General features: G+C 34.6%; 1 protein-coding gene across 3 annotated transcripts in view; it reads left to right on the top strand.

Annotated features, from left to right (window-relative positions):
* Positions 1 to 22,123, top strand: part of CCDC181 (coiled-coil domain containing 181) — a 37,391-nt gene extending 15,268 nt beyond the window's left edge. For 2 of the 3 annotated variants that reach the window (XM_077901575.1, XM_077901576.1), the window contains exons 4-6: positions 6,980 to 7,126; positions 19,800 to 19,954; positions 21,783 to 22,123. In XM_077901575.1, the coding sequence (XP_077757701.1) occupies positions 6,980 to 7,126; positions 19,800 to 19,954; positions 21,783 to 21,942 (462 nt within the window). In that variant the 3' untranslated portion in view covers positions 21,943 to 22,123. The remainder of the gene's footprint in view (positions 1 to 6,979; positions 7,127 to 19,799; positions 19,955 to 21,782) is intronic. The other variant, XM_077901578.1, reaches the window with a different exon arrangement.

The following is a 22,123-nucleotide window of genomic DNA, read 5'->3' as shown; positions in this document are numbered from 1 at the left end:
GAGAGAGAGGCAGAGACACAGGCAGAGGGAGAAGCAGGCTCCATGCAGGGAGCGCGACTTGGGACTCAATCCCAGGTCTCCAGGGTCAGGCCCTGGACCAAAGGTGGCGCTAAACCACTGAGCCACCCAGGCGGCCCCTTGAGTTAGAACATTAAGCAGCTAATCATCATCTTAAATTATTTCTTTTATTGACAAATTTTGAAAGAGATGGCTTGAGCTTTTATGATTAAGTAAATTCAGGTAGAAAAATCGCGTATCTCCATTATGTCTAATGCTGATAATTCTGAAGACATTTCTGTTTTTATTAAACTACCAAACGTAAACTAGCATTTTTTAATTAATTAATTAATTAATTTTATTTTTTAAAGATTTTACTTATTTATTCATTAGAGACACACACACACAGAGGCAGAGACATAGGCAGAGGGAGAAGCAGGCTCCATGCAGGGAGCCTGATGTGGGACTCGATCCCAGGACTCTAGGATCACGCCCTGGGTCAAAGGCAGGTGCTAAACCTGCTGAGCCACCCAGGGATCCCAAACTAGCAATTTTTTAATTAAAATTCTTTTTTTGAGAGAGAGAAAGAGAGTAGGGGTAGGGCAAAAGGAGAGGGAGAGAGAATGATAAACAGGCTCCACCCCCCGGGGCTCAATATAATGACCCTGAGATCATGACATGAGTCAAAATTAAGAGTCAGACACTCAACTGACTGACTACCCAGGTTCTCCTTTTTACTAAAGTTTCCTTTTTTTTTTTTTTTTTAAAGATTTATTTATTTGAGAGATAGAGAACAGAGGGAGTAGCAGTGGGAGAAGAATAGAGAGAATCCTTGATCAGAATCCTCGAATCTAGAGCTCAGAGCCCAGTGTGGGGCTTCATCTCAGGACCCTGACAGAGATCATGACCTGAGCCAAAACCAAGAGCCCAATGCTGAACTGACTGCACCACTCAGCCATCCCTATGAAGGTTTTTTTTTCAAATTCCAGTTAGTTAACATATAGTGTATTATTAATATTAATTTCAGGTGTACAATAGAGTGACTCAACATTTCCATACAACACCTAATGCTCATCACAAGTGCATTCCTATCACCTATTTAACACATCCCTGCACCCACCTCCTCTCTGGTAACCATCAGTTTGTTCTCTATTAAAACTAGCAATTAAAAAAAAAAAACTAGCAATTATTTATCAAAGATTATCTCAGGGGTGCCTGGATGGCTCAGTCAGTTAAGCCTTCATGGCTTAGGTCATGATCCCAGGGTCCTGGAATAGAGCCCTGCAAAGGGCTCCTTGCTCAGTGGGGAGCCTACTTTTCCATCTCCCTCTGCCTGCCACTCCCCCTGCTTGTGGTCTCTCTCTGTCCAGTAAATAAAATCTTTTTTAAAAAGATTATCTCAGATTATGTGAACTTGAAAAACATTTAGGTTAGTGTTTATTGTATTTCTGGGAATTTTTTTAAAGATTTTATTTATTTATTCATGATAGACAGAGAGAGAGAGGCAGAGACACAGGCAGAGGGAGAAGCAGGCTTCATGCAGGGAGCCGGACGCGGGACTCGATCCCGGGACTCCAGGATCGTGCCCTGGGCCAAAGGCAGGCGCCAAACCACTGAGCCACCCAGGGATCCCCTATTTCTGGGAATTTTTGGAATACTTCATTTATCTAAGCACTTAATTGTCTTTGAGCCAATTAAATTGAGCTCTTTTCTAAATTAACTTTGGGAATGCCCTCAGAGATAGAAAATGTCACATCACTGTAATATACATATGTAGACACATGTAACATATAGATAGATATAGACAGAAACTTTATAGTGTCATTTTTTTTATTTTTTCTTAAAGATTTTATTTATTCATGAGAGACACAGAGAGGCAGAGACACACAGGCAGAGGGAGAAGCAGGCTCCCCACAGGGAGCCTGATGCGGGGCTTGATCCCAGGACCCTGGGATCATGACCTGAGCCAAAGGCAGATGCTCAACCACTGAGCCACCCAGGTGCCCCTATAGTGTCATTTTAAAATTCATGCTACGGTTCAGGTACAAAACTCTAAAAAATAGCTGGATCTAAATTGTGTTCCAGTAGATGGACTAAGTTTAGGTTAACTGATAAGATGACTAAAGTCTTATACTAAGGATTTTTATTTGTGTGCTGTGAAGATCCTTTTCTATCTCCAGAATTCTGGTGGGAAGATTGGAATGAGGAAGTGGAGGAGGGTACTGAGGCAGTGGAGACGGTGCAGAGGGAAAGAGGCAAGACATTGGTGCAGGATGGCTATTGCATGCCCAGAGACAGAGGAGGAAGAAGGGAACAAGATGGTGCCTTAGACAGGGAGGATGGGTCTTTTTAAAATCTTTTGTTTGCTTCAGTTTATTTAGAAATGCTATTTTGTAATGGGGAGATTTTTAGAATCCTGAATATGTTTGAAAGTTCTCAGGTACTAACTGAAATAGACATCTCATTTGATTGTCTTTGTAACCCTTTTCCAGTTGTGCATGCAAGAAATAATTTTAGGATATCAGAAGTGCCCATTTTGGTCAATGATGTTTTAAGTCATCTTGTGTAATTTGATCCAATGGGGCAAAAATTCACAGCAAGAAGGGCCCTATTCCTTAATATAAATACTACAGAAGTTCCAGTAGGGGGATGATTGTTAGAAGCTACTTAGAGGAATTATTTCCCATAATTGAGTACTTACCAAGAACCTGAAACCCAAATATTCCATTCAAAATGAATGAAGGTGGACTCCTCCCCTCAAAAATGAGTGAGGACAGAAGCCAGCAACAGAGGATACCCAAATAAAGGCCTGAACCTTGATCAAGGTGGAGGTTCAGGACGGAGAGGGTCTATCACTGTGACTTGAAGCCACCAACGATATGTCTGTGTTATCTGTACTTTGGCTGATGTCTTCTGTCTAATATGTCTAAATGTTCCTCCAAAAGATAATCATCATATCATACTGTCTGTATTTATGCAAGGTATTGTCACCTGAGAAAAGAGGCAGAGCTGAAATAAAAGAAGAGCATTTATTTGAGTTCTCAGAAATGCCCTTTGGGGAGGATGGATTTGGTGCTTTTTGGGGAGTACAGCAATTCAAATTGTGTCCGGTGTGTCACAAGTGTGGAGTATTTAAAGGCAAAAAAGAGTAGTACTTGTATACATTATTTACAATGAATTTTGTTTGGTGTTGACAGCAGAAAACTAATCTTGGCTGCACATAATTGGTTGCTAAGGCTGTCACTAAGAAACATCTGTTACTGTAGCAGATTGAAGGTACTAGTAGAATTCTTGCTATGTTGGTAGTTTGACCCAGTTCAAAGGTTCGCAATTACACCGAGTGAGGACTTGCATGAGGCCCACATCCTAAAGGCAACTGGCTCCATTTAAAAATACTTTGACATAAGTGAATCCATTTTATTTCTCCTTTTACAGTATCCTTTTTGTAAAAAGATATTTACAAATAAATGTAAAATTTAACCTTCAATAAATTCACATTTTATGTAAGCTTTCTTAGGGCTTAGAAAATAGTATATAGATATTTTTTTCCAATATTTGTTATTTTTATTTATTTATCTTTTCCTATTATACTATTCCTATTATTATCCTATTACACTATTCCTATTATTATTCCTGTTACACTATTCCTATTATTATCTTTTCCTATTACACAAAGTTTCCAGTACAATGTTGAAAACAATTATCAGATAACTTTGCTATTGATCTTTTTTTTTTTAATTTATTTTTTATTGGTGTTCAATTTACTAACATACAGAATAACCCCCAGTGCCCATCACCCATTCACTCCTACCCCCCGCCCTCCTCCCCTTCCACCACCCCTAGTTCGTTTCCCAGAGTTAGCAGTCTTTATGTTCTGTCTCCCTTTCTGATATTTCCCACACATTTCTTCTCCCTTCCCTTATATTCCCTTTCACTGTTATTTATATTCCCCAAATGAATGAGAGCATATAATGTTTGTCCTTCTCCAACTGACTTACTTCACTCAGCATAATACCCTCCAGTTCCATCCACGTTGAAGCAAATGGTGGGTATTTGTCATTTCTAATAGCTGAGTAATATTCCATTGTATACATAAACCACATCTTCTTTATCCATTCATCTTTCGTTGGACACTGAGGCTCCTTCCACAGTTTGGCTATCGTGGCCATTGCTGCTATAAACATCGGGGTGCAGGTGTCCCGGCATTTCATTGCATTTGTATCTTTGGGGTAAATCCCCAACAGTGCAATTGCTGGGTCGTAGGGCAGGTCTATTTTTAACTCTTTGAGGAACCTCCACACAGTTTTCCAGAGTGGCTGCACCAGTTCACATTCCCACCAACAGTGTAATAGGGTTCCCTTTTCTCCGCATCCTCTCCAACATTTGTTGTTTCCTGCCTTGTTAATTTTCCCCATTCTCACTGGTGTGAGGTGGTATCTCATTGTGGTTTTGATTTGTATTTCCCTGATGGCAAGTGATGCAGAGCATTTTCTCATATGCATGTTGGCCATGTCTATGTCTTCCTTTGTGAGATTTCTGTTCATGTCTTTTGCCCATTTCATGATTGGATTGTTTGTTTCTTTGGTGTTGAGTTTAATAAGTTCTTTATAGATCTTGGAAACTAGCCCTTTATCTGATATGTCATTTGCAAATATCTTCTCCCATTCTGTAGGTTGTCTTTTAGTTTTGTTGACTGTATCCTTTGCTGTGCAAAAGCTTCTTATCTTGAGACTGAAGAAAGAGAAATTAAGGAGTCAATTCCATTTACAATTGCACCCAAAAGCATAAGATACCTAGGAATAGACCTAACCAAAGATGTAAAGGATCTATACCCTCAAAACTATAGAACACTTCTGAAAGAAATTGAGGAAGACACAAAGAGATGGAAAAATATTCCATGCTCATGGATTGGCAGAATTAATATTGTGAAAATGTCAATGTTACCCAGGGCAATATACACGTTTAATGCAATCCCTATCAAAATACCATGGACTTTCTTCAGAGAGTTAGAACAAATTATTTTAAGATTTGTGTGGAATCAGAAAAGACCCCGAATAGCCAGGGGAATTTTAAAAAAGAAAACCATATCTGGGGGCATCACAATGCCAGATTTCAGGTTGTACTACAAAGCTGTGGTCATCAAGACAGTGTGGTACTGGCACAAAAACAGACACATAGATCAGTGGAACAGTATAGAGAATCCAGAAGTGGACCCTGAACTTTATGGGCAACTAATATTCAATAAAGGAGGAAAGACTATCCATTGGAAGAAAGACAGTCTCTTCAATAAATGGTGCTGGGAAAATTGGACATCCACATGCAGAAGAATGAAACTAGACCACTCTCTTTCACCATACACAAAGATAAACTCAAAATGGATGAAAGATCTAAATGTGAGACAAGATTCCATCAAAATCCTAGAGAAGAACACAGGCAACACCCTTTTTGAACTCGGCCATAGTAACTTCTTGCAAGATACATCCACGAAGGCAAAAGAAACAAAAGCAAAAATGAACTATTGGGACTTCATCAAGATATATAGATATTTTTAATAGAAATCTTTTTTATTCACATATGTGTATATGTTTTTAAAAGGAGATTATAACCAGGATTCTGTCACAAAATTAATATATTTTTCCAGTGTACTGGTATTTTAAAAGATACTCTGTGCTGTTAACTGGATAGAATTTTTCCATTCCTTGTTATATTTTGTTCAATTATAAGGAATTAGAAAGACTTGCTATGTTGTCAAAATATAAGGAAAGAACTCTGAATTCCATCATTGGAAGAAAGTTAAAGCTTGGATTGTATAATTCAGTTCATTTAAGTGATAAAATTTTAACTTTGGAAGAGACTTGAGAACTCAATAGTATGACTATCTGTATTTATGCAAGATATTGTCAACTGAGAAAAGAGGCAGAACTGAAATAAGAGCATTATTATTCCATTTTGTAGCTGAGAATATTGAGTTAAGTGGTTTGCCCAAATTGATGTAGTAGGATGGCAGTAGGATTGTTACTCAGATCTCCTAACTTTTAGCTTAGTATTATTTCCATTATGATATGCTGCTTTGCTCCTACTAAATATTTTATAGCTCTATAAAACTGGTTTAAGCACCTCTCTTCAAGAAACTGCCTTTTAATACGTTAGTTGGGTAATTCATGTAAAAAATTCATTTTGTTCTTATGGTTAACTAACTAAATATTTTTCTGATAGCAAAAAATGTTATTTTGTGAATATACACTAGTTGAAAAATATTTTTAAACATTAAAATAAAAAATTCAAACACATATAAAGGTACAGTTAATCCCTATGGCCCTGTCAGTCAGATTTGAAAGTCGTTGAGATTTTGGCATATTTTCTGCATTTCCTCTGTTTCTTAGCTGATGTATTTTTATTTTTTTTTTTATTTTTATTTTTTTTTGTTTTTTTTTTTTGTTTTTTAGCTGATGTATTTTTAAAGCAAGTCCTAGGCAGCACATTATTTGCTCACTTGTACATTTTAATATATATTTCTAAATGATTATAGTATTTTCTTTCATGGCTATGTCATTTTTCACAATTAACAAATTTAACAACAAGATAAAAATATTTCAGACATTTATGGAAGCATATAGTGCTTCTAGAATGTGGTGGCCTTTTTTTTTTTTTTTTTTTTTTTTTTGCATAGCTGCAATTTAAGGAGTTTAATTCCAAAAGTAAATTAGGAAATGAAGGAAAGATTCAAGGAATCCCTGAACAGCGTGCGTGTATTATACATATATATAATTGTAGAATTTATCTACAGTTTATCTGATACATTTTCCTTTTATTCCTAAGTAAACTAGAGTCCCTAGCTTTTTTTACAGAAGCCCAATTTTCAGGTGGAAAGTTTTAGAAGCAGAGAATGCTAATTTCAGACCTCAAGATATATTTTTCTCTGATGACTCATATACAGTTTTATTAACCTTTCATGAATGTCTTTTGCTATTCTTTCCACCAGGAAGAACAACGAAAAATAGAAGAAGAGAAAGAAAAGAAAAAAGAGAATGACATGGTATTTAAAGCATGGTTGCAAAAGAAAAGAGAGCAGGTCCTAGAAATGAGGAGAATTCAGCGAGCAAAGCAAATTGAAGATATGAATAGTAGAGTAAGTAAAACTTCTCAATGAAAAATAAGTAGACAGATATGAAAGCTGAATTTATTTACAGAAGGGGATGTGAATATCAGAATAAGAACCTAGAGAAAAATTAGGAAAAGTGGTCCAAGAATGACCCTTGCAAAAGATGCAACACAGGATGACTTTACAATTAAATTCTAAGAAGCCTTGTGAAAAATCAAATGATTACTCTATTACTCACACTTTTATAGCACAGAAAATAGGAAACTATCAATATGCTTTTTCAGGACAGTATAACTTTGATATTCAAACAGGACAAAGATAGCAGAGATAATTTATTAAGTCCTCAATTGTAGATATTTAGTTCAGTTCCAATATTCTGTTCATTAACAGTGCGGTAGTGAACATGTTCATTCTGTAGGAGTTTCTTAAGAGTGGAATTTATGACTTACTAAATGTCCAGAGTGAAAGTTTTGGTTAAATGTGCAAAAACTAACATTCCCAAAGGTGTGTCAGTTATAGTCCTTCCAACAGTATGTAAGAGTGAATATTTACCACATCCTGACTAAAACTGTATGTGGTTTATTTTCTTAATTTTTCTTCAGCTTAATTATGTACATGAGTACATATATATGACCACATGTATATTCTGTGAATTTCCTGTTTGTAGTCTTTTTTTTAGTTTTATTTTTTGTCTTGCATTGTATACTGACGATTATAATTCTTTGTTATTTTATCTGTCATAAATACATTTTCCTAGACTGACAATATGATATATTTTTTATGTTGTTTACTACGCCATTTAGTTAGCTTTTAAAATCTTGAGATGGGTGATACTTTTTTAGGCAAGACATAAAAGCCACAAACTAAGAGAAAATATTGAGAAATTTGAATGCAACTGTGTAGTCAAATAACAGTTTACTATAACCAAGAAGGGCTTATTTTAGGAAGGAAATTACAGATAAATAATAACAAACCCATTAATATAATTCATCACATCAAGAGGTAGATAAAAAGAGAATATATGGTTATCTCGAAAGATAGAGAAGGAATTTTTTTAATATTAATATAATTTAGTTTTAAAAGTCTGAATAAAATATCAAAACAGTATAAATACTATCTTAAGAAATTCTATAGGTATACCCATTAAAGTTAGAAACAAGTAAGTCTCCCCTTTCTATTAAATAACTTAATTCTGGAAGTTCTAGTCAATTTATTAAGCAGAAAAGGAAATGAGGTATAAGTATTAACAGAATGGACATTTACATGATAAATATAAGAAGTATATAGTCCTCCTGTAGCAAAAACTTCGTAGAAAAATTAAAAAGGAGAAGGAATATAGGAATATATAAAATACTTTGAGCCAAACAGGAATGTGTCTGATCTCTTGTGGGGAATACAGTACAGCTTTGCAAGGGACAAAAAAGATGACTTTGGTAAATGAAAAAAAATATAATATTCCTGGATGGGTGGGACAAATATTATAAATATATGAGTTCTTTGGCAAATAGTAACATGATACTCCTGCGTGGACTGACTAAATGCTATAAAGATTTTAGTTCGTCCAAGTTTATAGTTAATGTAATTGCCATTTAAAAGCTGGTTAGAATTTTTTAAGTTGGTGTCATAATTGTTATTGTTAATATTTATATTATTAAAGCAAAACTTCTGACTGTAGTATATGAAAAAATAACAAATTTGTTAGAATTAAAGAAATGCCAATGAAAAATTTTTATATATTCAGTAAACATTTTTTTAATAGCTTCCTATATGACAGATGCTGTTCAATCATGAGAATGTAATCTTAAGCAAACTAGGTTTAGTCTTTGTTTTATAGAGTTCAGCTAGTAGGGATTGAAAAACTATATATATAAAATAAGTTTGTAATTATAAATAGTGATGGATGCAATGAAAATGAAAGAACTATGAGAGATCATAATTAGGGAAATAAATGTGTATGAGTATTTCAGGAAAGATTTTTCTCAGTCGGTGATAGTAGGAGTAAAAATTGGGCGAAGACTGAGAGGAATTTGTTTCAGGCCAGGAGAACATGTGAGAACACCCTGAGACAGGAAATAACTTGGTAAGTGTGAGAGGATCTGGAGAGGGAGCAGAAATCCCATCCTGTGGCATGTTGGAGTCTATAATTTTGTATTTAGTTCTGTTATGGGAAGCCACTGAAAATGTCCAAACAGAGGAGTGATACATTAGATACACATTACTATGAAAGGGCAAGAGTGGAGGTGGGTGCTCAATGAAAAAGCAGATAGAGTTGTATATGAGGTGAGAAATGATAGTGACTTGGCTAGAATTATAATAGGAGTGGGAGAGAGAGGGGGAGATGGAGGGACAGGGATGTGAGTAATTTAAGTCATGTTTTGAAGTATCAATTGAAAGAGTTTTGTAATTAATTAGATGTGTGTGTGAGAGAGAATGAGATGTAAAGAGAATATGCCAGGTTTCTTTTCTGAGCAACTTGGTGGGTGGTGGTGCTATTCACTGGAGCAGCAAAGAATACACTGAGCAGGGGAAATTCTTATTTCAGTTTCTCACTTGTTGAGTATGAGGTACCAATGAAACACCCAGGTGAAGACTGGAGAAATGTGTTTGATGGTTAGTGTTGAGAATTAGAAGATGAGTGACTTCAAAGACAAAGTTTGTGGGAATGTGGATGTGGTGCTAAGGACTGGGTGGCAAGTGTGATGGAGAAAGCCCTAAGATGAGAAAATAAAAACTCTGGGAGGCTAGATATTGAATGGCTGATTCATATAGTTCTATTTCTCAGGATGAGGATGGAGAGGAAGACTCTCCATCTTTCTAGACTCTCTCTGGTCCAGCCGGTGAGACCAAAGATTGTTAAACTAATGGCGCCAAATAGTGTAACTGAGTGTTGCTTCACTTAGAAGAGTAGAGGAAGACAGTTCTGAAGAGTATGAAGGAGGGAAAGTAACTTCTTCACCTGACTTGTGAGGTACTTGAAATGTGGCAGGAAAGGCAGAGTCTGTTCTGGAGAGGAAAAATGTCTTGGAGGGAGAATGAGGATTTGGGTAAAATAAGAGGTTTAAGGCCAGGTAGCCTGGGAAAATGGGGATATTTGGGAGTTTTTATATCATTGAATAGGAATTATTAGGGAATAAATTAGAAAAGTTTTTGAGGGAGGCAGAGAATTTAGGCGTGAGAGGGAAGAAGCACAGCACATTGCTATAATATACTGAAAAGTATTGGAGACGAGAGGATCCTGTGTTTCAGTGACCAAGAAAAACAAAGCTGTGAGTGCACTACTAATAGTTTCCAGCGAGCTGGTGGGCCCTCAGGCTTCATGGCATTCAGCCTAATGTAATATTTTTATCAAGTATTCGTAAAAATAAATGTACACTCCAGCGTTCTATTGTGTTCCATTTGGAGATAATAAGCAGAAACTTTCAATTGTATTCTTAAAAACATGAACCATGCTGAACAGAGTTTATTTCAAAACATTTTTATGTTAGAAAGCATCATGGTTATAGATTTTCCTTTGGAATTTTTATTTTTTATTTTTTGCTTTATTTGAATTCTGTCTCAGAAATGAACTTTCATAGAAATTATATAAAAAATGACTAGTATTCTGAAGAACTTCTGTGAATTTTGTCTACTACCGAAGCTAAGCAATAGTATAATTTGGCAATTGATTGAACTGGCTTATTAATGCATGGTGATAACAAGTGTACTTTGCTAGTTATTTCTGCAGGACATTGTGTATCATGTGAGTTATAGTTTCTAGATAATATCTTCACTATATATATATATAGTATATATATATGCTATATATATATATATTATGGAATGACCTATTTTATATTGGATTAGACAAGCTTTTAGGTGATTGAATTTTTACTGCCATTTAGGAGATAATTAAATATCTTTCCATTTTTGTGATGAACTTTGCTTCTCTTGGTCAATGATATATATAAATGATATGTGTTTGTTAAATATATAGATATACATATGCAACGTGTATGCATGTGGTCCACTTATCTAGGGTGAACTCTATGTGGATGCTTATATTATGTATTCTGCATTTGGATTTAGTGTTATATTAATGTCAGTGTTATAAGTTGCTTGATAGTGTGGGGTTTAAATCTTCTGTATCCTTACCTCTAGTGGGAATAACTGGGAAATTGGAGTTAAACCTTCCAACTATCACTGTGTATGGGTTTATTTTCTTTTTAGTTCTTTTGGGTTTTGCTTCATCTATTTTAAAGTATTATGCATATTCATTTATGGTTCTGTGTCTTTTGATGAATGACATTTTCACATCATGAAATATGCCTCTTGAAGTCTACTTTGTTTGATATTAATGAATCCATACCAGCTTTCTTATATGTAACATTTGCATTATTATATCATGTTTTATGCTTTCAATTTATGTATCTTTAAAGAGTTACTTGTGCAAACAGCATATATTTGGATCTTCCCAATCCAGAAATCTGCTCCTTTCCATTGGAGTTTATTTGTATTTAATTGTAATCGTTGATATCGTAAGTTTTAAGTTTATTGTCTTGATATTTGTTTTGATTCATTCCATTTATTTTTAGTTCCATTAGTCAACTTTTTCTGCCTTCTTATGGTTTAACCAAGTGTTTAAAAAATATTCCTTTTTATTTTATTTTTTTTAACTATACTGCTTTGAATTATTTTTACCATCATTGCTTTAGGGATTGCAATATTTATCTCCTAAATATATCAGAAATATATTTTCGAAGGATTTATTTTTTATTAGATATGAAATTTGAGGCTGACAGGCTTTTTTTTTTTCTTTCAGCAGTTTAAAGATGGAGTTCAGTGATTTTCTGACACCCATTGTTTCTGATCAGCAAGTCAGCTGTAATTCTTATCACTGCTTTCATTTACTTAATGTTCTTTTTTTATGTGGTTGCTTTAAACTTTTTCTTGCTTTGGATTTTAGCAGTTTATTATATGAATAATATATTATGTTTTTCTTTGAATTTGCCTAACTTGGGCTTTGCTGAACTTCTTGGATGGTTGATGTTTGTACAGAACTTCTTGGATGGTTGATGTTTGTACAGAATTTGGGAAATTTTTGCCATTACTTTTGCAACTGTTTTTTGCTCCATTTTCTTGTTCTTTTTATTCTGGAAGTCCAGTTTCACATACATTAGAATACTTGCTGTTATCACACATGTTACCAAGGTTCTGTTAAGATTAAAATTAAAGGGACACCTGGGTGGCTCAGAAGGTTGAGCATTGAGGTTGCCTTTGGCTCAGGGTGTGATCCAGGGGTCCTGGGATCAAGTCCCACATCAGGCTCCCTGCGAGGAGCCTGTTTCTCTCTCTGCCTGTGTCTCTGCCTCTCTCTCTCTATCTAACGAATAAATAAATAAAATCTTTAAAAAAAGATTAAAATTGGGATCCCTGGGTGGCGCAGCGGTTTGGTGCCTGCCTTTGGCCCAGGGCGCGATCCTGGAAACCCAGGATCGAGTCCCACGTTGGGCTCCCGGTGCGTGGAGCCTGCTTCTCCCTCTGCCTGTGTTTCTGCCTTTCTTTCTCTCTCTGTGTGACTATCATAAATAAATAAAAAATTAAAAGAAATATTTTTTAAAAAGATTAAAATTAAAATGTTAAAAATATTTTTCTTGGTGATAAGTTCAGTTACATAATTTCTGTTCAGTTTGCATAATTTCTGTGGGTCTGTCTTCAGGCGTTGACATTTTCTTCTCCAGCATCCAATTTACTGTTAAGCCCATTCATAGAATTTAGGTTGTCTTTTCATTTAAGTTTAGATTTTTGTGTGTGTGTGTGATACAAGTCTTTTTCTTTTTTTAGCTTTACCAAGGTATAATTGAAAAAAATGTCAGATATTTAAAGTGTACAACATGATAATTTGATACACATATATACTATGAAAAGACTCTCCCCATTAAATTGATTAACATGTCCATCACCACAGATATTTACTCCTTTTTTTTCTTTTGGTTCATCTTTGGTAAAAATATTAAGTTCTATTCTCTTGGCAGATTTCAGTTATATGATAGTGTTACCAACTACAGTCATGATGTTAAACTATAGATCTTCAGACATTTTCCGTCTTACAACTACAAGTTTGTACACTTTTACCAATATCTTGCTATTTCTTCCAAGTTTCAGCCCCTGGTAACCACTACTCTTACTCTCTCTTTCTATGATCAACTTCCTTTCTTTCTTCCCTCTCTCTCCCACCTTTCCTTTCTTCCTTCCTTTTTTCCTTCCTTTAGATCCATTATTTGAAGAGACTGTCCTTTCCCCATTGTTTATTCTTGGTAACTTTGTTAAAAATTAATTTACCATGTACACATGAGGTTGTTTCTGGGCTTCTGTTCTGTTCCATTAATCTTTGCCTCTGTTTTTTATGGCAATACCATACTGTTTGACTCTTACAGGTTTGTGATACAGTTTGAAATCACGAAGTGTGATGCTGCAGATTTTTCAAGATTGCATTTACCATTTGGAGTCTTTTGTGGTTTGGATTTTTGGATAGTTTTTTCTATTTCTGTAAAAAAGTGCCATTGGAATTTTTATAGAGATTGCAATGGATCTGTAGATTGTTTTGGATAGTAAAGACATTTTAACAATATTAATTCTTCCATATCTTGATTATGGATTATCTTCACATTTATTTGTATCTTCTTCAATTTCTTTTGCCAATGTCTTCTACTTTTCAATGTGTAGATCTGTCTCCTCCTTGGTTAAATTTATTCATAAGTATATATTTTCTTTTTGATGCTATTTTAAAGGGTTTATTAAATTCTTTTTCTGATAGTTTGTTGTTAGTGTATAGAAACACAATTGATTTTTTAGAGTTTTTTAATTCCAGTATAGTTAACATACAGTGTTATATTAATCTCAGTGCAATTGGTTTTTGTATATTGATTTTGTGTCCTGCAACTTCACTGCATTTGTTATTCTAACAGGTTTTTTTGTGACGTCTTTAGGGTCTCTCTATATAATATCATGTCATCTGCAGATCAAAACAATTTTACTTCTTCCTTTCTGATTTGGATGTGTTTTTTTTTTTTTTTTCTTGCCTGATTTCTCTGCTAGGACTTCCAGTACTCTGTTGAATAAAAGTGATTAGAGCAGGCATCCATGTTTTGTTCCTGATCTTAGCAGAAAAGCTTTCATCTTTTTGCTGAGTATGATATTAGCTGTGGACTTGTCATATGTGGCTCTTGTTATGTTAGGGTATGCTCCTTCTGCACCCAGTTTCTTGAGAGTTATTATCATGAAAACATATTGAATTTTGTCAAATGCTTTTTCTGCATATATTAAGGTGATTGTATGATTTTTTCCCCTTCATTTTGTTTCTGTTTTATGTCATATTAATTGATCTGTATATGTTAAACATCCTCGCATCCCTGGAATGAATCCCAGTTGATTATAGTGTATGTTCCTTTAATGTACTGCTGAATTAGAATCTCTAATATTTTGTTTAGTACTTTTACATCTATGGTCATCGAAGATAATGGCCTGTAATTTTATTTTCTTGCAGTATTCTTGTCTGGCTTTCATATCACAGTCATTCTGGCCTTGTAAAATGAATTTGGGTATTCTCTTATATTTTTTGGAAGAGTTAGAGAAGGATTGGTATTAATTCTTCTTTATGTTTCATAGAATTTGCCAGTGGAGCCATCTGCTCCTGGACTTTTGTTTAATGAGAGGGTTTTGATTACTGATTCAATCTCCTTAATACCAATTGATCTGTTCACATTTTCTATTCCTTCCTGATTCAGGCTTGGTAGGTTGCATGTTTCTAGGAATTTATCCATTTCTTATAAGTTGTCTAATTTGTTTATAATAATTGTTCATAGTGATCTCTTCTGATCATTTGTATTTCTGTAACATCAGTTTTAATGTATCTTCTTTGATTTATAATTTTATTAAGTTCTCTTTATTGGGTTGTTTAGCTAAAGTTTTCTCAATTTGTTTCTCTTTTAAAAGGTCAGCTCTCAGTTTCATTAATCTTTTTTATTGTTCTTTTAGTCTCTATTTTATTTATTTCTCATCTGATTTTTGTTATTTCCTTACTTTTGCTAACTTTTGGCTTAGCTTATTTTCCTTTTTTCCTAGCTCTTTGAGGTGTAAAGTTGGGTGTTTTTTGAGACCTTACTTTTTAAGAGAAAAATGTAGGCATTTATCCCTGTACTCCCTTCTTAGAACTGTTTTTGCTGCATCTCCCCCACTAGTCACCCCCGCCAGCCTGCCCATAAGTTTTTATACATTGTGTTTCCATTGCATTTATCTCAAAATATTTTTTTATTTCCCATTTGATTTCTTCTTTGACACATTATTGTTTAGGTGCATGTTGTTTAATCACATATTTGTGAATTTTCTAGTTTTCTTTTTGCAGTTGATTTCTAGCTTCAAATCATTGTGGTTGGAAAAGATGATTTGTATGATTTCAGTCTTTTTAAATTTGTAACACTTGTTTTGTGGCGTAACATATGACTCCTGGAGAATGTCCCGGAAGACATTGGATAGAATGTTCTATTGGATAAAATGTTCTGTAAATGTCTTTTAGGTCTATCTGATCTAACATGAAGTTTAATTCCAGTGTTTTCTTATTGATTTTTTTTCTGGATGATCTATCCATTGTTGAAAGTGGGGTATTGAAATCCTCTATTATTTTATTCTGTATATTTTTCTTTTTTGATCTGTTAATTGTTGCTTTATATGTTTCGGTATTTCAGTGTTGGTGAATAGATACTTATAATTTTTATCCTTTTGATGAGTTGGCCCCTTTATCATTAGATAATGATCTTATTTGTCTCTTTTTGCAGAGACAAGTTTTTGTTTTGGCTTAATGTTTATTTTGTCTGATATAAGTATAATTATCCCTTCTCCGTTTGGTTTCTGTTACATGGAATATCTTTTTCCATTGCTTCAATTTCAGTTTATGTGTGTGCTAAAGCTGAATTTAGTCTCTTTAGGCAGTATATAGTTAGGACTTCTTTTTATATCCCTTTGCATTAAAGTAATTATTGATAGGCATGGAACTACTACTGCCATTTCATTAAATGTTTTCTGGTTGTTTTGTAATTACTTTGTTCCATTGTTCTACTCTTATTCTTTTCCTTTGTGATTTGATGATTTTTTGTAGTGGTAGGCTTTGATTCTTGCTCTTTATCTTCTGTATATCTACTACAAGTTTTTGCTTTGTGATTACCATGAGACTTTCATAAAAACATCGTGTATTTATAAGAGTCTGTTGTGGTTACAGTTATTTTTTAATACTTTTATCTTTTAACCTTCATACTAGAGTGATAAGTGATTTACCCACCACCATTATATTAGAGTGTTCTGATCTTAACTCTATTTTTGCCAGTAAATTTTATACTTTCATGTATGTTTTGCTACTAATTGGCATCCTTTCATTACAACATTTCTTATAAGGCTAGTTGAGATGAACATCTCTGGCTTTTGTTTGTCTAAGAAGCTTTTATTTCTCTTCAGTTTTGCTGGACATCTCTGCCAGGTAGAGTATTTTTACTTGACAGTTTTTTCTTTGAGTACATTGAATGTATCATCACATTTTTAAAATATTTTATTTATTTATTCATGAGAGACACACACACACACAGAGGCAGAGACATAGGCAGAGGGAGAAGCAGGCTTCATGCAGGGAGCCTGATGTGGGACTCGATCCTGGGACTCCAGGATCACGCCCTGAGCTGAAGGTAGACGCCTAACCGCTGAACCACCCAGGCATCCCTCATCATATCTTCTTGAGGACTGCAAGGTTTCTGCTGGAAATTCTCCTCATGGAGATTACCTTTATGTCACAAATGGATTTTCTCTTGCTGCTTTTGAGATTCTCTCTTTGTCTTTAACATTTGGCAATTTATTTATAAATTGTAGTTCCCAGGAGTTCTTTTTAGATTCTTATTCAGAACTCTCTAGGCTTCCTGGATCTGATGTCTGTTTCATTTGTGTTTTTGAATAAGCTATTTTTTCGTTTTCTCTCTCTCTTCACTTGTGGGAGCCCAATGATGTGTATGTTCTTCCATTTAGTGGTATCCCATAAGTTTTTTAAGCTTTCATCACTCTTAAAAATATCCTTTTTGTTCTTCTGATTAGATGAATTCTTGCTTTCAAGTTCACTGATCCTTTTTTCCAATTGATCTAATCTGCTTTTGAACCTCTCAGTTTTTCAGTTCAGTTATTATATTCTTCAGCCCTGTAATTTCTCTTTGGTCATTTTAAAATGTTTTCTGTCTTTCTTTTGTAATTCTCATTGTTTCTGCATTGCTTTCTTGATCTTGGTGAGCATATTTATGATTGTTATTTTGAACTCCTTATCAGGTAAGTCATTTATTTGTGTCATTAAGATCCATTTCTGGAGATTTATCTTGTTCTTTTGTTTGGAACATATTCCTCTATGTCTTCATTTTCCATGACTCTTTGCATTCTTCTCTACACATTAGATAAAACAGCCACCTCTTCCAGTCTTCACAGAGTAGTCTCATATAGGAGATCACTCTCATCAGTCACCTCCTTCTGATGTCCTAATTGTTACTCAAAACTTTGTAATGGCACAAACTGCTTTGTTTGTCTTTACTGGCCCCCAGTTTTTGAGGGTATACCAAGATCCATCATATTCAACACCTAAGTGCAAGCTAAGTGGAAGCCAGGCTCTCTGGTGTAGCTGGGAAGGTATGTGGTCAAGCCCCATCTATGGAGAAACTGGGAGATGGGTGTTTTTTCCTGTTCCATTGGCACTGGGCCCAGGTGTATATCTGCAGGGGGGATGTTCCTGTGACCATTAGGATCTCCTTATTTATTGCTACCATCTTGTGGGACTCATGAATGGAAGTTTCTGTGGCTATTAGTTGCAGGTGACCTAGGAACCTGTTCTTTGGGTTTCAGCCATAAAAATTTGGGTACAACCGACATTTGTAGATCTCTTTCATGGGAGATATTGGCTACTTGGAGCAGGCTATAAGGAGACAACAGCAGAGGTGTCAACAGCTTTTGTGGTCCTTGGGGATGGTGAAAGCTAGTCTTTAGATGCATTCTAAATTAGAAGTCTGACCCTCAAGCAGCAGTTTTTCAAGTATGCAGGGAAGGAATGGGAGATGGGCTTTTTTTGCCTATTCTTTCTGTGCTGAATGCTAGGATGATAGCCAGTTAAGAACTCCTTATTTATGTATTACTGTGACCACTGCTTGAAATACTCTATCTCCTGACATCCCATAACTTACTCATTCACTTTCTGTCTACATACAACCTTTCTCCTCAGAATAACACTGCTCAATACAACTTTCTGTGATGAAGGAAATGCTTTATATCTGCACTCTCCAGTGAAGTAGTCACTGCCACAATGCGGCTATTAAGCACTTGAAAAGTAGCTAATGTGACTGAGGTACTGAATTTTAGACTTTATTTAAGTATAGCTACCTGTGACTAGTGGACACGGTTTTATACAGTGCAATCATAGAATATATGAGAAAGGGATCTCTGTTTTTTTTTTTTTTTTCATTGATGCAACCCGGTACTTTTGTGCCTGTAGATACTCTATAAATATCTGCTGAATGAATAAATGAACAGTGCTACTAATCAGTCCTGTTCACCTCTGAATCCTTGACTCTTTTGATCTATAATTCCAGAATGAACACTTTCTGATCATCTCTAGGCATTCCCAGACTGCTGAGTGTTCAGCAATGATCCTTTAAGTCATCCATGGAACATCTTCACAAACTTCAGCATTGTACATCAATGATGCTAGGTTACATAAATTATATAAATTAAACTGGAACATACTTGGCAATGTGAGTGATAGATAAAGGAAAATGCATGGTATAGGAAGTGGACCTCTCTATCATTGAGCTCATATTTGGGGAAAGTATGAAATGAATGCATTCTTCCCTTTGTGTTTAAGCCAGGCATCCAAATAATGAGACATGCCCCAAATCTGTCCCATTGCTCTTTATTCTGACAAATGAGAGCTCTTTCAGCTTTTAAAAATTCCCAGAAGATGATATCTACCATGAAGTTTAAGGAACCATAAAATAAGCTACTTCCACTAGCTTTTACTTATGACAAAATCATCATGGCTGATATCCTTATAAGAAAATTTTTATGGCTGCAAATCCTTATAGCCATCTTCCATAAGAGTAATTACAATTTGGAAATGGACTTTTCAGTTAGATGCTCTTAAAAGTAAAAACAGAGGTAGAATTTAAAAGAAAGGATGAATAACAGAAGTTTTGGATTTAGTTTTCAAACTGCATTCCAGGGAGTGCCTTCAGGAATTGCTACAAAGACCTCAGCTCTGTTCATATGGTCTATCCCAATCTTTCTTCAACCCTGTTTTATTTTTTTATGCCATTGTGAAAAATTATTTGTCAATGCTTGCATCATTTTGCATCAGTCATGTTTGCAAATCACTGCATTTAACCTTCTTCACTTATTGATTACCTCAATAAATTGACTTTTGAAGGATGCCAGATGGCAGGGAATTCAGTGTTGAATTTTCTGACAGAGGTCAGTGTTGCAGATTCAAAGCTGAATATATTTGAATATATTTTGTTTGGATACTAGGAATGCAGGTAGTGAGGTTGGCATTATTATGAAAAATTGATGAATGGAACATGTATTCTAGTAGGGTCTTATAGGCAGGGCTCAAAAAGTAGTTTTGGTTTATTTAAACAAATATTGTTTTTGTCATCAGCAGGAAAACAGAGATCCACAAGAAGCTTTTCGATTATGGCTTAAAAAAAAGCATGAAGAGCAGTTGAAAGAAAGAAAGACAGAAGAACTACGAAAGCAAGAGGAATGCTTATTCTTCCTTAAAGGAACAGAGGGCCGTGAGCGGGCCTTCAAACAGTAAGTCACAGGCCGGGCATGGTTCCCTCTCTTCACAGTCATTTCAGAGAGCTGTATAGTAAATAAAGTTTAAAATAAAACCCACAATTTAAAATAAATAAATAAATAAATAAATATTAAAAAAATAAAACCCACAAAATACTTTATCTCTTATATTACATATCTATTCAATTTTAGATCCACACTTTTAAAACTGTGTGAGAAAATTCTTTAACTCCATATTTTACATAATATCTATATATCATTCTTTCTTTCTTCAAGATATTTTCAGTACCAAAATTATTTTATATTTAACCAGTCTGATAACCTTTGATAGCCTACCATTCCTTAGTTAGTAATTCTGTTCATTTCTCAAGGGAAATGGGAAAGATGGTGTATAGCTACTCCAACACACTCCTCAGAACAACTGAATAGTTAGTTGCATTTTCCAAAAAATATTTTTCTGTATAGAAAGACAGTCAGGCTGAGAAGGAAGTTTTGTATAGGCCAAACTGAAAAGGGGATTTGGGCACACACTATGGTAATTTAAGGCAAACCTGAACTTTTCAGTTATCTGATTAAGACTTTATATTACATTGCTAATTGTGAGGAAACAGACCTGGTTTCATAATTTTGTCAGCAAGCCTTGGGAGAGGTAGTGAATATTGAATCCAGTTGCTTGAAGTTACTTCCTTCCTTCCCTCCCTTCCTTCCTTTCTTCATTCCTTCCTTCCAATCTTTTGTTTCTTTGCTTTCTTCCTTTTTTAAAAACACATATATGTATAATTCTTTATTATAACAGAAGCAGTAAATGAACATCGTAGAAATGGAGGGAGAAAAGTCACATTTTCATCATCTAGAAATGGAGGGAGAAAAGTCACATTTTCATCATCTAGAAATCAGTACCTTACTGCATATCTTTTAAATATTTCTGTATACATTATATTTAGAATTTTAAAATACAAATTTGAGATTATATGTGTATACTGTTCTGTAATCTGCTTATTTTTATTAATGATTTCATCTAATTTTCAGCCCATAATTATATTTTCCCAATGGACCCCTAAATGACTACAGTTAATTTGCTCAAACCAGTGTCCAATTTGGGACCACACAACATTGGCTTAAATCTCTTCTATTCTGACACAGCATTTAGTTGTATAGAGTTATTTATGAAAACAAATGTATATGCACATGTGAACCATGTACACTGTCATATATGTGTACAGTTTTTTTTTTTTTTAAGTTACTTTACCTAAGCAAGCAAGGTTTATAGATTTAGATTTGTTTGAATGTGGACTCTTCCTTTACCTTTTTTGGATGTTTTTATGCTTAGGCTTATTCTTCCATTTTAAAGAAGGACTATTTTAATGCACTAAGAAGTCAAGAGCTCATTAGTGTCTTTACCAAGAAGAGCAAGGCAACATTTCTGCATGCTGGGATTCTTAACCTAATTGAGTTATGTTCTGGAATGCAGTTAGTTGCAAAAAAAATAAGTTATTTGAAATCTATCAAATATTTGTTTGCTTAGAAAATCATATTTAAAAAATAATAGGACCTATATCACATCTAAAATATTGTTACTCAAAACTCAGTTTTTTTAGTTAGCAGTCTCATTGTAAGACATACTTAATCTTAAGTATTTGATTGCAAATGTGACTGTGTTTTCTTGTGGGAACCTAGGGGATAAGCCTGAAGTTTTCATTAGTACTTTAGTAATTTTTGTTGTGACTATAGTATTTCAATGTAAAGAAATTCAATTTCCTTTAATAGTCAATAGCAATAACTTTTTAGTAAGAAGAGTACTCACGTTGATACTCACCAGATCTGATTGTATCTCTTTCCACAGATGGCTACGAAGGAAACGGATCGAAAAACTAGCAGAACAACAAGCTGTCAGAGAAAGAACTAGACAGCTCAGACTAGAAGCAAAGCATTCTAAACAACTGCAGAGCCACCTATACATGTCAGAAGCCAAATCTTTTCGTTTTACTGATCATTACAACTGAAAGTATCTATTAAATACTTCAGTTGGAAGCTGCTATCCTCAAAACTTTGGGTATTATTTCTTATGGTCTGTGTACTTTGGTCATACTCTAAATTATGGAAATGCTATTTATCTTTTGGTGATACTGACAGTGAATTTGTCTTTTTTTTTAACACTAAACAAAATAAATTTCTTTTCTCTCA

Source organism: Canis aureus, chromosome 6 (genome assembly GCF_053574225.1).
Source record: "Canis aureus isolate CA01 chromosome 6, VMU_Caureus_v.1.0, whole genome shotgun sequence".
Lineage (NCBI taxonomy): Eukaryota > Metazoa > Chordata > Mammalia > Carnivora > Canidae > Canis > Canis aureus.
The sequence above is the reverse complement of the archived record's forward strand: the minus strand, read 5'-3'. Positions and strand labels throughout refer to the sequence as shown.